Here is a 17,626-nt window from a genome sequence, read left to right as displayed (position 1 = left end):
AGTTGAGGAAGGAATATAAGTCAATGATGTAGAAACTCTTTTCAGATTTGAGCTAGTCTACAATCTGTAAAGATCTGTGAAATTGAACTGTATTTGTGCTACTTCCATATTGTCAAGACAACAGATCAATATTAATAATAATAACATAGTACTTCCTAGAGCTTTCTAAAGAGTCCAATAAAGTTTTGTTAGAAAGGATTGTTTCTGAAGTTAAAAACCATGAGAAATTCCAGGAAAATCCACATACCTATGCCATCATACTATCAATCAGGGCAAAACATGCTTGAGTCTTTCATCAAGACTAAGTGACTAAGGAGTGGTACATAACTTTTCCCTGTTCCGACCAGCTGAACGCTTCCTTTTACTCCACATTTGTTTAATTGGCATGAAATTTCCCACTCCACTAAAACAGATCTTAGGATTTGGACAATACAAAATATCATTTGATCGAAAGGATTTGAGCATAAATCCAAACTAATAGAACTGAAACTCCTATATTATGCTGGGTAGCAACTTAGTTTTCCCTACCCTTCTTCATGCTGGGAGATGAAAGAGATTCAGTTACAGCTTAAGCTCCATAGGCATACAAAGTGAAGTAGAAAACTGAGGCATATGTGCCTCCATTATCTGGTATCTTATGTGGGGCTTAGAGCTAAATTGTTGTTATTCGGCATCCATTTCTGCCATTAACCACTGGTGTAAACAAAGGTTACTGTGCCAAAGTTGACAGCAACCCAAATCCCTTTGGCATGTGAATTAGTTTCCTCTGCCATACTGCTAGTTCCAAATTCCTTCTGGTTTCAGGATTTAGGAGTCAGGGTTTCCTCATCTTCTCAAATGAGTTACAATCACGTGCATCCCTACACACTGCATGGTTGGCACTAGTTCCTTAATACATGTTACTCCGTTTGATCCTCATGAAGGATCAAATGGGGAAGGGAGATACTATTGTCTCTGATTGTCCATTAAGATCTTGAATATGTTCTACTTCCCTGTTTGACACACTGGTTTGAAAATGTTGCTAAGTCTTCCCAACAATGACAGACACTCAGTGGAAACATGAAGGATTCCATCAAACTGGTTATTTGGCATCACGCAGACCACTATTTCCCAACCTACAAGTGCATCATGGCATTTGGTGTGTCAGGGACACGCCTTGGGTGTGTGTCTCAGTCTAAAGCTTCCTCCTTTTCACAAGCTTCCTGTTTCTCATCTCTCTAGCTTCTAACTGTCACTGTAATCATGTCTTACTCTTCAGCCTGATGTCAAAAGCAAAAGTTCAGAAGTTCCTCATCAATAAGGAGTCCTTGGGAGCAGGTGAAGCTCATCTAACTAGGTAAGATGAAGATCTATCATAACCAGGAGGCAGGTTGGAAGGTGCCGGTTACACCGGCAGTCAGGTGCAAGAGCTCTGCAGTGAGGCTGCCTGAGTGTCCATCCTAGATCTATCACCTCTTGGCTCTGTGACCTTGAGCAGGTCTTAAATCACTCTAAGGCTTTTTTTTTTTCATTGATAAAATGAAGATAATAACAGTACCAAAATTATGGAGATTTTGGGAGCTTAAATAACATATGTGAACTGTTTGGAGTAATGCCTGCCATAAGGGCACTCAGTAGCTTATTATTAGTTTCATACAATTTGAAAAGTTTCATAACATTTGCAGATATAAGATGATATTCAACCAGATAGCTAATGTATGCAAAGCTATTTAGCTTCAGAAGTAAACTCTGCATTTCTAGAAGTTAAATATTACTTTGTTATAGTGAATTATCTCTAATACTTATCTCTTGCTCACTTTTATAAGAAAAATAATGAAACCATTTATTAAGAACTTACATTGCGCTAAATGTTATATATGACTTAATCCTCACTATAACCCTATGAGATAGGTTACATTATTGTCTAATTTTACTAACAAGGAAACCAAGAGACAAAGCTACTAAAACACTTGCCTGAGATTAGACATCTTCTTTTGTGGTGAGGCTGGACTTCAAATTTAGACTATTTGACTGCAGCACTTATATGATGAGCATGCTGTTTAGTGTTATAGTGTTGGTCTACCTTTGAACAGACATACTTTTAAACCATGGCAAGGAAGTGAGACTGCACATTGAAATATGCAAAATTTGTCTTTGGGTGCCACATGAGAAATAGTCACATCACTAGAAACTAATCATAAGCTTTTTCATTTGGTTAAAGTTTTATTTATCCATTTTTCTTGTTTACTTTGTGGGATACTGGGCTTAACTAGGGGATACCTCCACTTTTCACTTGGCCAGGGTATGAAAACCTGTCCTCTGAATCTTTAGATATTTTGGCAAATTGTAGGCAAACAAAGACTTAAAGCAATTCAACCTTGATTAAAATAAGACCAAAATTCCTCCATACTTGATTATTTTATTTTAGGAACTGGATTATAATCAAGACAACTTCTACATGAAAAAATAGATTAATAGTGCTCCAAGTTAGTTCACTGTATTTATTCCTTTTTATACATTATCTGCTTTCAGTGTTATTCAAGTTTTCATTAATCATTAATAATTTCACTAATCATTTTATTTCATTAATTAACATTGATAGATAAAATTAATTTATGAATACTAAATGTTTTATGCCAGGTGTTTCTATGATGTGGCTGCTTTTAACAACAACTTGTTTGATCTGTGGAACTTTAAATGCTGGTGGATTCCTTGATTTTGAAAATGAAGTGAATCCTGAGGTGTGGATGAATACTGTAAGTCATGGAAAACTGTGAAGAACATCAAATAAAGCAGGACTAATGGATTATGAAGTTATGAAAGGTCCTGTTATAACAGAAAATCTCTGATAAAACAGATAAAATGTAGATGGTTTTTAACCTCTGCAAGAGTCAAGCTAGTTAGATCTTTGGCTGAAAAACGAATACTGTCCAGTAATGAAAAACAAAATTGTGCTATTGTGCCATCTATCTATCTATAGATAGAACCTCCTCTTTTGAATTTATGTTTTAAGAATATCAAGCTATTTGTTGATATACATGATTGCTTTCTATTGATCTATAGTTCTATTACTTTTAAACCAAGAGGGGTCTCAAAAGACGATTGGCTTGATAATATAGCTTTGTCAGAAAGAATGAGTCAACGCTAAATTTTCCCCTAACCCCCCAAAACATTAGCCAATAGTAGATATTTTTGAACATTCCACTTATTTTGTATTAAGACTTTATTTATTAATTTTACAGTTACCTGGTGCTACAAATTTCAGATAATTCACCCTAATAAGCACACAACAGATGGTTTAATTCCTTTTTATATCCTTTGGAGAAGTTCCACTAACGACTGTATTTTTACTGGGCAGAGTGAAATCATCATCTACAATGGCTATCCCAGTGAAGAGTATGAAGTCACCACTGAAGATGGGTACATACTCCTTGTCAACAGAATTCCTTATGGGCGAAGACATGCTAGGAGCACAGGTACAAGATATGTCTCTCCTGAAAAGGGGACTGCATTGACCTCCTGCTTCTCAGGAGGAATTTAATGCTAGATATGCCTCAACAGAGTTTATCAAAATTGGCTTGAATTATTGGATTAGTCTTTAAATAGTTAACAGGGAGGCTTACTCTTTGCCTGATAATTCTCTGAAGACAGACAAGAACCTAAAAATACAAACAGCAAGACTGATCTTGCTAACTGCAACCAGAGGTACTTGTTAGGGTGTAAACAGAAAGGCGGAGCCTACATTTTGTCACCTCATTACTGATTTATCATGTGGCAAATTGCTTTGTCCCAGGAAAATGGATCTCCTCATTGTCAGAAGGAGATTTGCTGGGTTGTATGAAATTGACTCTGGGGCACCCAAGAAGAGCCTCTCCTGCCCCCACTAAAATCAAGGGGCCTCCCTCTGCAGGATAAAAAACAATCGAGTTAAATGACAATGGCATTTCTGAAAAGTTTTGCAGGACTGAAAACCTTAACATCCACATACACTTTGATCTAAGGGACAGACTGTTCATAGAATGAAAGAGTATGGTGTGAATAAGGCTTGAATTCTAGAATGAGGAGCCAGCCATGCCATAGCAGGGGAATGATACTCCTTAAAAGGGAAAATTTAACTGCAAAGCCTCTGAAGTAGAAATGTTAAGAATAACCAAAATATCTGCAATGGTTCAATAGCAAATAATTTATTGGCAGCTGCTTACCATGTTCATTTTGCATCTTTTCTCCCACCACACATATTAAGGAGCAGCTGAGGTCATGTTTGACATTCTCTCCCTCTTATATCTCCAGTTTCAGAATGAAAAATGAGAGTGAGATATGAGTAGTTTTACTAGTTAAAATATGAAACACCCAGTTAAATTTGAAGGTCAGATAAACAAATAATTTTTTATAAGTCTCATTTTAAGATATACTAAAAAGTTAGTCATCATTTATTCACTGTTATCACTATTTATAAAATTTCATAGAGCATCCTGGATCTTTTTGCTTACTTTTGTTTTTATTTTTTGCTAAATCTGGCAATCCTAGGCACAGGTGTGAAGGAGCTGTGAAATATAAAAGGTGAAAACTTTTATGGGAAAGGTTTTGCTTAAGGAGAGAGAATTTTGGAAAGATTTAGAATTAAAGATCATTCATTAGATGTAATGTTCTAAATACTTTAAATCAGTTAAACCTCTCATCAACAATATGAGATGGGTACCACTAACAGTCACCATTTCACAAATGATGAAATTAAGGCACAACCGGTTATGTTAAGAGGCCTAAAGTCACACAAATAGCAAGCTGACAGACGAGAATTTAAGCCCAGGCATGCTGACTCCAGAGCCTGTGCTCTTAGTCATGATAGTGCCTTACTTGACCTTCCGCCCTGGTTCTTTGCATCTCCCTGAATGCTGTCTCTCCCTCAGGAATCTGGAAGTTGGCAGAGGGACACTGAGCTGAGTATACTATTGTAGTTTTTAAATGCTCTCCACTGGGCAGAGGATGGGGATTTGAATAGAAATTTGGTAAGGAACTAATCAGTGTCCATTTACATTCACCTCCTCTTCCTCCCTGAAAGAGCTATAGGACTTGAGTAAGCATGATAAATTTCAAGTCTTTGTAAACCACACCCAGGAAATTTGTATGTACGAATACATAGAGCAGAGTAGTTACCAGTACAGGCTTTGACATAAAAAGAACTGGGTTTGAGTCCCTGCTCTGGCCTTCTTATCTGGGTGGCCTTCTGGGAAAGTTACTTAACTACGTAAAGTTTGGTTTCCACATCTACAAAATGAGGGTTCTCAAAATAGCAGCTAGTTTATAGAGTTGTTGCAAGAATTTAGTAAGCTAATATGTATAAATAGGTCAACATAGCACCAGGTACAAAATATGTGCTCAAGAAACTGAAGTTACCTGATTATAATGCTCTATACTATTGACAAGGGAAAAGTGAAAACAGTTTTTGTTTTACCATGTGTGTATGTGTGTGTGCTACTGTGATGTTTCTGACATGCTCTATTTACCATAAATTGCTCTCGCTCTTTCTCTCTCTCTTTCTCTTTCTCCCTCTCTCATCTTGTCCTTTCTCCTCCCAGGTCCCCGGCCAGTTGTGTATATGCAGCATGCCCTGTTTGCAGACAATGCCTACTGGCTTGAGAATTATGCCAATGGAAGCCTTGGATTCCTTCTAGCAGATGCAGGTTATGATGTATGGATGGGAAACAGTCGGGGAAACACTTGGTCAAGAAGACACAAAACACTCTCAGAGACAGATGAGAAATTCTGGGCCTTTAGGTAAATATTAGCTAAGAAAACTCAAGGGGGAAATTGGAGGCAATTAAAAAAAATAACGTGGACGCTATTCATGATAATCTTTGATGCCTGAAGTCATATAGCTCCTTGTAGTTTCTGTTAAGAACTCAAAGGAGGGAAACAGCAAGCTCTGATTTTTCACTGATTCTCCCACAGGCAAAGTATGGCATTACAACAGGATCATTTTTACATCCAATTCCATCAATTCTATGCATTAAAAGTATGTCCAAAGAGACAGCTCAGGAAATTATCATGACCAATGTGCGCTTTCATTCAGCCAGTGTTTACTGAGTGGCTACTGTATGCGCTGTTCTAGGCCCCGAACATTCAAACAGGGAACAGACAAACTCTCGAACCTCCCAAAGCTTATGTTCATTTTAGTGATAATTTTACAAGTCATTTCTCCTGGATGGCCAATCAACTGTGTAAAGATGATTTGGAGCAGGACCTTATTGATTTAGAGAAACTGTGATTGAGATCGCACATAGTACCATTTTCAGGAAAACTCCAATATTAGATTTTTAAAACATGGCTAATGCGCAATGAAGAAGAATCTTTTTGATATCTTAATTGTTTCTTTTAATGGAAGAGTTTTCTGCTGTTACCAGAGGACAGGCTGATGCCTGCAATAGACTTTCTTTCTTCAGGCCTAAGCTCCCTGTTGGTTTGTAAACCTGCTGCTAGAACAGAGTGTGTATTCCTATTACATTAATAAAATATTCAGCACCCACTGAAAGTTTGAGAATAGTGGAGGAATAGAATAGAATGTTATGGTCAGAGTTCCTGGGCAGGGGCAAGCATCAGGAAATATTGAATCACTAGTCTTTAGGAGGTGTCACAACAATTCTCCTATTCTTGGAAGTTCCAATCTATAGATTTCCTCACATGTTCTTTTAATAAACAGGCTTCTAGCTTATGGAATACCTGATTTGACTAAATGTTATATAGGCCCTTTTGTTCCTCCTGTCTGAAGAACAAAATACTGGTACTATGGAATATTGGCATATATTAAACATATATCTATATATCCACGTGGACAGGAATACTACTACTAACAACATCTTACTGAGTGCCTACTGGCAGCCAGAGTCGTTTCTTTCATACAATTAAACCCCGTTAGCAGCCCTGTAAACCAGGCACTATCCTGTTTATGAGATAACGTGAGAAAACATAGGCTCAGAGCATTTCAGTAACTTCTCAAGAGTTACAAAGGTCATAAATGGTAGAATCATGGTTTACAAAACCCCTGTTTCCAAAGATGGGTATTAAATGGTCCTAAGAATTGTGAAGCCTCATGTGGGAGTCAGAAGTAGAAGCACACAAGCCAGATGGGGAAAGGGAGGGCAAAGAAAAGCAAGAGAAGGGAAGGAAGAGGAGAAATCATAAGGTTGAACTTCAAACATCATAACAAGCTTTGAAAGTGTTCCTCTTATAAGGAAGTAAAATGTACATATGCAGAAAAACAAAAAGCTACAATAGCCTACATATAATTGGATAAATAATGAAATACACATTGAATCTAAGTAAACAGCATAGAATCTGTGTGTAAAAAAGAAGTGAGCAAGTGCTCTGAGTTTTAAACTTAAACTTGCAAGTATTTATAAAAGCCCCTGTTTTATTTTGCAGTTTTGATGAAATGGCCAAGTATGATCTCCCAGGAGTAATAGACTTCATTGTAAATAAAACTGGTCAGGAGAAATTGTATTTCATTGGACATTCACTTGGCACTACAATAGGTATGTTTATGAGGGTCACTGTTAGGTGTGTTTTTGAGGGTCAGTTTTCTCAGAGTCTTACAGGAGTTCACCTTTATGTTGGAATAAAAGAATTGTTACTTATAGTGCCCTCAATTCCCTGTCCACTGCTGGGAATAACCCTAGTACTCTAAGTAGCTGTGAGCCTGCAGTGCACAGACTACATGTAGGGCAAACCTTTCCTGGGTCTCTGGTCACAGCAGCATATTGACTATGGTGATGCAATTTCCCAGGAGTAACATGTGTTCCAAATTCAAAGAAATAATCCCGCAGAGTAAGTTTCTAGATTCCCTCTGAGCTGAAAAAGTAAAATTTAATGTCATGGAATATGGCTGAAACATAATAAATGTGCATCAATCATCTCTTTCTCACAACCCAAATGGGATTTTTAAAAAATAAAAGGGAAGGGCTTATACTTATATTTAAACAAATTGAAAAGACATCGGTATATTTGTTTGTGGGTTGGAACACAAAAGCTTACTATAATAAATCAATTGAGCTTATCTATTCAGTGTATGATTTAGTATTTATGAAATAGCAAGTAAATGTAAGCACTATGTAGAAATTTCTAAAGTTTTTTAAGCTTGCAATTTACTTCTCGATTTACTTACTTTACTTAATTTATTTTACGATTTCCTTTCCAGATATTTTGGAAAGAAATCAATAATCTAGTTCCAAGTAAAAGTTGAAAGGAACCCATACTAATAAAAGCTTTGAATTTGTCATTGAACTTCCACTAAAGTTTCCAATTTTAAGAGAATAAATCATGTGAAAATGCAATATTTTAGTTTAGGGAAATATTTTCATTATCACCACTATCATCAGTAACAAACACAGATTAATTAGTACTTTAGATTGAGAGGCACTTTCCGAGCTCAGAACAGGCAGTTAGCATCAGACAGCGTATACTAAAAAAGTATCAAAGAACTCACAGGAGATCAAAAATGCCACCAATAGGCAAATAATTATAGTATCTAACACTTATTGAGCATTTGTTATGTGTAGGGTCTTGTGTTCAGGACCTTCCCCACAGTATCTCCCTCTGATCTTCAAAACAACCCTAATGTTATTATCCCCATCTCGTAGAAGAAGAAACACAAGTTCAGAACACAGATTCATACCAGATGTATCTGATTTCACCAATGGGGTGTGTAATGTAAGGATTCTGGAGAAATGGTGTGAAGAAGGACTGACTTTAGTTGGTTTTGGAAAGTGGGTAGGACTTAGATATGCTCTTATACTTGATCTGCAAAAAAAAAACAAAAAACAAAAAACAAAAAAAAAAAACCATGGAGAATTTGATTATCTGTGCTCTGTGTTACATTTAGGGCATAAATATTTTTAGTGATTGTTGTTTGCGTTTTGGACAGAGCAATTTCTGTTATGTAAGGAGCACCCCACTCTTTGTAGGACATTTAGGTCCCAGCCCATTAAACAGGCCTCTGCAGTCAGCGTGACCCTCAAAAATCTCACCTCCACACATTTCCAAACACCCTCTGGGGAAGTACTATTCCTGATTCAGAGTCTTTTTATCAATTGTTCAGTCAATTATTTCAGTTCTTCTTTTCCTGGCCAAGACAGTTTCAATGTTCCAACAAGTTTTTCAGTACACACACACACACACACACCTGCCAGTGGAGGCCCAGGAAGGGACCTCTGGAAACCAAATTATATGGCTATTCTCCCTAGCCTACCCAGTGTTGTGCTGATCTCCATCCTCACAGATATACAAAGGGGTGCAATGCTACTGCTGAAAGAGCAAAGCAAATGGAGATGCCTGGTCCTTACTGGGCCATCATGGACACTAGGGAAAGCCCCTTTGTTTTTGGAAACAGGGAAGAGTCTAGAGGGTTGAAAAACACCCAGCAAGGCACTGGGAGCAGTGAAATTTCATTCCATAGTGAGAAAGAAAACCTGTTGGAATAACTGGGTGATGCTGCAGAAAGAAATCACTTCACCTCCTGTGACTGATTAGTTGCTTCTGGAAGCTCTGTGATTCATTCTGGCATCTCAGAGTTAGGGATGAAATGAGAATGTTGCCAGCATTTACCCCATGCTTGGGAAGTGAGGTCGCCTTCAGTTCACACAGCAGTAGCTACTCTGGCAGCTTAACCATCACCTTTCCCCTGCCAGCTACTCCATTTCCCCCAATCAAGTCAAATTGTCCATAAATAGAATAAAATAAAATTGGAGACTTGAGAGCAGAGAAGACTGAAGGCAGATTATCTTTATGTAATAACGCAGAAGACTTCCAATTCATCCCCAGTATGATCACGATAGAAGGAAAAATGACTAAGCAGAGCCCCACTTTTGTTAGAAACATTGCATAAGTACTTATTTTTACAAGATTGTCTTGTCTCCTGTTCTCTCAGGGTTTGTAGCCTTTTCCACCATGCCTGAACTGGCACAAAGAATCAAAATGAATTTTGCCTTGGGTCCTACGATCTCATTCAAATATCCCACGGGCATTTTTACCAGGTTTTTTCTACTTCCAAATTCCATAATCAAGGTAGGCTCCTTTCAACAAAATGTACCCGAGGATCTCATTTTGGATCATAAATCCTTATTATTTTCAAATCTACTGTAAAGTAAAAGTAGGAAATTTAGATAAAATCTATAGAACTTAGACTCTGTGGGTATGTGCTTGTGTATGTGTGTCCCCGCATGTGCGCATGTCTGTGCCATAGTATCTGCAGGTTCTGTAATACAATTTACTATACAAGGTCATCAGCAGAGCTGAGTATATGTCAGAATTTCTAGCTGAGCTGAGTGCTGTATGACAACAAGGATTTTTCCTGTTTTCCCAAGTTTTTTTTGTTCCATTTAGTCAGGTAGGTCAATGAATTCACATTGCCCAAATGAAAGACACTTCAAGTTACCTATAATCACTGATGTGTCCAATTTTGACATTAGAAAAACCTGATTAATACATTCCTTCCAATATGGAAACTTGCCCTAATTACTAAAGCTAAGATTCCAAAGGCTAAATGTATTACAGCTCAAGTATTAATTGAAGTATTTATTGGATATTTTTCAAGAGTTGAAAAAGTCGTTTGGTTGCCAATTGTGGATTTGGAATTTTATTTATTAAAGTGTTGTTTGTTTGTTTTTTCCTCTTTGCTTTTGTTTCTCTACAAAGGTCATTGCCACAATGAACATAGCATTTAATCAAATTCAAGATTGGCCTTTGAATTTGGGATGACGGATAAAATGGATTTGGGCTGAAATTGAAGTCAAGGAGACCAGTTAGAATATCAAAATAATTCATATATAAGAAAATGAGACATTGGTTTGGGGTAGAGTGGTAGGAATGGAAAAAATTATTTGTGAGCTAACATAAGGAAGAATTTCCATAGGGCCTAATGATTGGTTTGATAATAGTTTTATTGTATTGTTTACTGAGAGCACAAATGATGTAACTTCCTTATTAAAGAGCTTTTCTAGTTTATTTCAAAATGTATTGACATCAGTTAGGTTTTAATGTTTTCTATATTTGGGCAGCGTGAGAAAACTAATTTGTTAAATTAAATTCAGTGAGAGATACATCTACCTGTAAATACATATATGCCTTGTATGTGTTGCTCTTCCTACATAGGTCAGCTATAAGGCAAATAATGTTCCTGGGTTATCTCAGGATAACCCACTGTCAATATTTCCCACTGTCAATATTCCTGCTACTTTTAAGTTCCATATCCTGCTCTTTTCTTCCATCACTTTCCCCCAGAAGCTCCAAGACCCCACCAGGAATCCCCATCCAAGTTTACTTTCCCAAGTCCTGGAAGTTTCAATCGTGCTGCCTTTGTGACATTATCATATCTTTTCTGTTCAATGGTTCCTTCTCTTTGGCTCACCATTCTCTACTTTTCTGCCTGAGAGCTGGCTAACCTGGGACAGTACTCGAATGCAGTGTGCACATGGGTAGCATGGAAAACCCTGATTTTCACTTATATTCAAGGTATTGTTTGACCTTAAGAAAAACTGTTTTACATTTCCTACCAATTAATGAGAAAAAAGTATTGGCAAGCACTGACTGGGCAGAATACAGGGAAGCTTCACTACGGAGAAGTGAATTTGGGATTGAGGGCCTTTATTGCAATCTCCTTGTGAATAATATTTGATAATCTTCCTCATCTGGAGATACATTCCTAAGTCACTTTTCCTGAATAATTTGGTCTCCTTGACTGAATCAGTAAGTACAAATAGATCCCCAAGTATGGCTCTTTCCTAGAATGAAGGAAATGTCAAGAAGTCTGAAGATTATTCTTGAATTTTGGGTTTTTGCTATTGCTATTTGGGCTTGTTGTCCTTATTGTTGCTATTGAGTTGAGCTCCTTATATATTCTGGTTACTAATCCCTTGTAATATGGATAGTCTGCAAATATTTTATCTCATTCAAAGATAATTATTATTTACTTTCATAGGCTGTTTTTGGTACCAAAGGTTTCTTTTTAGAAGATAAGAAAACAAAGATAGCTTCTACCAAAATCTGCAACAATAAGATGCTCTGGTTGATATGTAGCGAATTTATGTCCTTATGGGCTGGATCCAACAAGAAAAATATGAATCAGGTATGTATGATAATTATAGGGCCATTTGATACCTTAAGAAATTCCAGCTTTCCTTTGACTCATTTTGCTATATCTATTTACTGTATAAATTCATATGGTATTCCAAACCCTTAAAGACAGATTTTTTTTTTGCTTTTAAAAATGTTTATGGGTATATAATAGTTGTACATATTTATGAGATACATATATTTTGATATAAGAACACAATGTGTAATGACCAAATCAGGGTAATTGGGATGTCCATCACCTCAAGCATTTATCATTTCTTTTTGTTAGAGACATTCTAATTTGACTCTTCTAGTTATTTTGAAATATACAATGAATTATTGTTAACTATAGTTATCCTATTGTTCATGCTAGACTTTATTCCTTCTAACGGTATTTTGTTACCCATTAACCAATGCCTCTTTATCCTTCCCCCACCCCTGCTACCTTTCCCAGCCTCTGGTAACCATCATTCTTCTCACTATCTCTATAAGGTCAGTTTTTTTTTTTTTTGAACTCCCCTATATGAGTGAGAACATACAGTATTTGTCTTTTTGTGCCTGGCTTATTTCGCTTAATGTAATGTTCTCCAGTTTCATCCACATTATTGCAAATGACATGATTTCATTCTTCTCATGGCTGAATAGTATTCCACTGTCTATATGTACCACATTTTATTTATCCACTCATCTGTTGATGGACACTTAGGCTGATTTCATATCTTGGTTATTGTGAATAGTGCTGTACTAAACATGGGGGTGCAGATGTCTCTTCCATGGATTGATTTCCTTTTTTTTTTGAGTATAGACCTAGCACTGGAACTGCTGGATCATATGGTAGTTCTTTTAGCGTTTTGGGGATCCCTCATACTCTTCCCCATAGTGCCTGTACTAATTTACATTCCTACCAACAGTCTGTGCAAGGGTTCTCTTTTCTCCACATTCTTGTCAGCATCCATTATTGCCTATCTTTTTGATAAAAGCTATTTTAACTGGAGTGAGATAGTATTTCATTGTAGTTTTGGTTTGCATTTCTCTAATGATTAGTAATGTTGAACATTGTTTTTAATGTACCTCTTGGCTATTTGTATGTCTTCTTTTGAGAAATGTCTACTCAGATCTTTTGCCCATTTTTAAATCAGATTTTTTTTTTTTGCAATTGAGTTATATGACCTCTTTATATATTCTGGTTACTAATCCCTTGTCAGATGGGTAGTTTACAAATATTTTCTCTCATTCAACAGGTTGTTACTTCACTTTGTTGATGGTTTCCTTTGCTTTGCAGAAGATTTTTAGATTGATGTAATCTAATTTGTTCATCTTTGCTTTGGTTGCCTGTGCATTTGAGGGCTTACCTCAAAGTGGCCCAGACCCATGTCCCGGAGTGCTTCTGCAATGTTTGTTTTTTAGTAGTTTCATAGTTGTAGGTCTTAAATTTGTCTTTAATCCATTTTTATTTTGCTTTTGTATCTAGCAAGAGATAGAGATCTAATTTCATTCTTCTGCATATGGATATCTAGTTTTCCCAGCATCATTTCTTGTGGAAATTGTCCTTTGCCCAATGTATGTTCTTGATGCCTTTGTTGAAAATTAGTTGACTATAAATGTGCGGATTTATTTCTGGGTTCTTTATTCTGTTCCATTGGTCTATGTGTCTGTTTTTATGCCAGTATCATGCTGTTTTGGTTATTACAGGTTTGTAGCATAATTTGAAGTCAGGTCATGTGATGCCTCCAGCTTTGTTCTTTTTGCTCAGAATCTTATATTTAGAAAAACCTAAAGACTCTAACAAAAAACCTGCTAGAACTGATAAACAAATTCATTAAATTTGCAGGATACAAAATCAACATACAAAATTCAGCAGCATTTCAATATGCCAAGAGCAAATAATCTTAAAAAAAGAAAGAAAAAAAAACAAGAAATAATCCCATTTATAACAGCTACAAATAAAATAATACACCTAGGAATAAACCATACCAAAGAAGTGAAAGATTTCTACAATGAAAACTATAAAACACTGATGAAAGAAATTGAAAATGACATTAAAAAATGGAAAGGTATTCCATGTTCATGGATTGCAAGAATCAATATTGTTAAAATGTCCACACGATCCAAAACAATCTACAGATTCAATGCAATCCCTATCAAAATACCAATGACATTCTTCATTGAAATAAAAAAAAAAGCCTAAAATTTAAGTGGAACCATGAAGGTAGATGTCTGCTATACGTAGAAGATTAAGTACTCAACAAACCTTGAATGTGAAGACTGGGGAAGTGAATAGGCAGCTTCATTCTTCTATTCCCTGGTGAAATTTAGGAGAATGGATGTTTTATAATGGGTAGCAGTTTCTTACATGTTCTCAATCAGCCATAACTTACTACAGTCAATTTGAATTTATTGCATTTGAATATATTGGATTAAAAATAAAATCCTAAAAAAGGAGAGAAGCACATATAAACCTGCATCTTATTTCACATGTTCATTTCTTTGTGGGTGACTTTTGTTTTGAAATAAAACCTGCAAACAGGACAGGGTGGAAGGGAGATGGGATCCCCTCTTTATGAAGAAGCAGCAGTCCTATTTTATCACCTCTTCATTTTCTGTTGTTGAGAATTCACGAAGAAGGAGGAGGAAGAGTTCACATCCGCAGACTGGTGTGGTTGAATAGTTGTCTCTACTGTATTCCAAATAGCAGCCAATGAGGCTGTTACAATGAAGCCAGTCCCAAGATAATTCTTCTGTACACCTATTCTCTAAGAAGCTAAATTGTGTTAGACTGAAACCCATAAGGAACCATTGTTCAAAGTTGACTTGTTCAAAAGTAAAGATTTTTAATAGTTTCTCTTAGATTATTTTCTAAGACATAGAATTATGATTACTATTTTATCTCTGTAATTTTCATCTCTATAATGTTTACAAATACTGAAATAACCTTTGGAAAAAATTGGCTTTTAGCTTTACTTTTGCAATATTTTATTTTATCCCCATAAAAGCCTGGGAAATTGGTACTATGACTTTTAATATGTTCATTTAATAGACGAAAAAACAGAAACTCAAAGACGTTAAATATGGTGGCCAAGTTCACAAAGCTGATCATTAACAACAACAGGGCCTGAACTCCTGGTTTTCTGATTTAATCTGTGACAGTGTACCTGGGTGCGCATGCACGCATCACCCCCACACTTGCACATAGAACCTTTCCTAGTTGGCTTTGCTCCATGATGACCATTACTGTTCCTCCTACTTCAAAATAAGCAAATTATCCTACAGATTCAGAGCTGGTGCAGGTGTGCTGTCAAGCAGCCCATTCTATTAGTCAGCTTGTGGTTCACTCACATTCAAGTATTGACATAAATGGTATATTTATCTAGATAATTCTACCTTGTTATTTTCAAAGCCCCAGTCTTGTTTGCTAATTCTGTGCATCATTTTTCTCTGATTCTGAAAGGCAAAATTTTGTTGGGCAATTGCTGTAATATGAGCTTTATCTCCTTTAGAGTCGAATGGATGTGTATATGTCACATGCTCCCACTGGTTCATCAATACAGAACATTCTGCATATAAAACAGGTAGAGTCTTAGTCATGGAAAACCATTCCAATCCTTATTTTCAGTGTATTTAAAAAGACAGAATTGACCCTGTTAACAGGTCTACCCTAAGAATCTTAAGAGCTTGCTTCCAGTTTGTCCTTGCTGCCTTCTGTATGCCTTGATTTCCTTGGACTTTAAGAGAAAGGATGTTATGGTACAGACCAAGTAGATGACATAAATGAACACCATCTTAAATCAGAGTTTTAAAAATAGGCCCCGAACTGAAGCAAGAGGTAAACTAGGGAAGCCTCAGGAGAACTGAGACTTCTCCAGAGAGAAGTATCTGCGATTTAACTTCTTTCTAATGAGGCTTGGTTTTCCATGAACTTTTCCTTTAAATCAAGGGGGGTATTGCTTATCTTTCTGTTGAGCCCTATTTGTGATAATTGTAAAATGGGTATTTACATCCTTCTGGTGATCTAGGAGCCCTATTTTCTTCCTAGCATACAGTATTTTTTCTAACATTTTGCTGTTAGCTCTCATGATTCTTACTCTAACTATTCTTTTTCTAAAAAACATTTGTTTCAGCTTTACCGATCTGATGAATTCAGAGCTTATGACTGGGGAAATGAAGCTGATAATATGAAACATTACAATCAGGTGAGCTACTTACAGTAACCCCAGCATGCTGATTTTGATAAATTATAATAAAAAATTATTTGAGGGTGGAAAGACTCCTACCTGTCATTTGGTGGCATTTATACTGATAGAACTTTTTTTTAAAAAAAGTTTAATTTTAATTTAAATTTATTTCAGGAAATTTATAAATTAAAGAAGCATATACAAAGGAACTTAGATCATGTGTAATCCTTCCATCCAGAGATAACTAGATGTACTAACATTTTGGTGTATTTATTCCAATTTTCTCAGTATTATATTGCTTTTATACAACTTTTAATCTTTCTATTTTACTTAAGCTATAGTAAGAGATAATTAATATAACTGAGGGATTTTAAAATGTATTTTTAATGGCTACATAATAGAAATTGTTTCATAAAAATCTTTGCAGCATAAATGAATATACACTTTTTAATACCAACAGAAAAATTAGAATTCCACATGAAAGTTGAATAAGTATTACCGAACATTGAAGACTTGGGTCGTAAGGCATCTTTCTCCATATAGCTTCATGACATAAAAATCTGTAGCCTTGTTTAGCACTGTACTTTTAATTAATCCTGTCACCACTTTTCTGTTCGCATAGCCAGGGGCTTGGCTTATAAGTATGAACTAAGCAAATTAAATTAAATTGTTTTAAGTATTTTCCCAGGCTATCATATTTTAAGCTATTTACTGGTGCAACTATAGACTATTAATAAGCTGTTTCTGAGGATCAAAACAATCAGACTAATCAATTTCTCAATAATGAATTGGCCTGTTAAAGGAATAATTCTACTAATCCTTAAAACCACTACAAGAGATAGACCATGTATATTTTATTTATTTTTAAAAATCAGTTTAAGATGTGATTTACATACAAAAACATTACTAATTTTGTGTGTCCCATTTAACAAGTTTTGACAAATATATTTGTGTAACCACACCACAATCTAAATATAGGACGTTTCTATCACCCCTAAAAGTTTTTTTCCTGCTCCTGAGACTATTTATAGACACAAATGCATGTATTTGCAAATGCTTAGAAAAGGTCTAGCAAAAAAAACAATAAATGTTAAAGTGGTTATCTTCAGAGAGGAGAAGAAAGAAAAGAAGTGGATGGACATGAAACAGTAAGGGACTCTCATTTTGGACTTTACATATGTCTGGTTTCTTCCATTATTATTATTATTTTTTCTTGTTAGCTGATTAATCTTGGGCAAGTTACTTAACTGTTTTGATTCGATTTCATCATCTTTTTTATTTTATTTAATTATTATACTTTAGGTTTTAGGGTACATGCGCACAATGTGCAGGTTTGTTACGTATGTATCCATGTGCCATGTTGGTTTCCTGCA

At 35.9% G+C, this 17,626-nt stretch overlaps 1 protein-coding gene across 1 annotated transcript in view; it reads left to right on the top strand.

Moving 5' to 3' along the window:
- Nucleotides 1-1,249: 1,249 nt before the first annotated feature.
- Nucleotides 1,250-17,626, top strand: part of LIPN (lipase family member N) — a 27,591-nt gene continuing 11,214 nt past the window's right edge. The window contains exons 1-9 of the mRNA XM_032170284.3: nucleotides 1,250-1,336; nucleotides 2,620-2,735; nucleotides 3,338-3,455; nucleotides 5,556-5,754; nucleotides 7,399-7,508; nucleotides 9,899-10,035; nucleotides 11,948-12,094; nucleotides 15,579-15,650; nucleotides 16,200-16,271. Coding sequence (XP_032026175.1) covers nucleotides 2,628-2,735; nucleotides 3,338-3,455; nucleotides 5,556-5,754; nucleotides 7,399-7,508; nucleotides 9,899-10,035; nucleotides 11,948-12,094; nucleotides 15,579-15,650; nucleotides 16,200-16,271 — 963 coding nt within the window. The 5' untranslated portion in view covers nucleotides 1,250-1,336; nucleotides 2,620-2,627. The remainder of the gene's footprint in view (nucleotides 1,337-2,619; nucleotides 2,736-3,337; nucleotides 3,456-5,555; nucleotides 5,755-7,398; nucleotides 7,509-9,898; nucleotides 10,036-11,947; nucleotides 12,095-15,578; nucleotides 15,651-16,199; nucleotides 16,272-17,626) is intronic.

The sequence above is a fragment of the Hylobates moloch genome, unplaced genomic scaffold (genome assembly GCF_009828535.3).
Source record: "Hylobates moloch isolate HMO894 unplaced genomic scaffold, HMol_V3 SCAFFOLD_3, whole genome shotgun sequence".
Classification (NCBI taxonomy): domain Eukaryota; kingdom Metazoa; phylum Chordata; class Mammalia; order Primates; family Hylobatidae; genus Hylobates; species Hylobates moloch.
The sequence above is the reverse complement of the archived record's forward strand: the minus strand, read 5'-3'. Positions and strand labels throughout refer to the sequence as shown.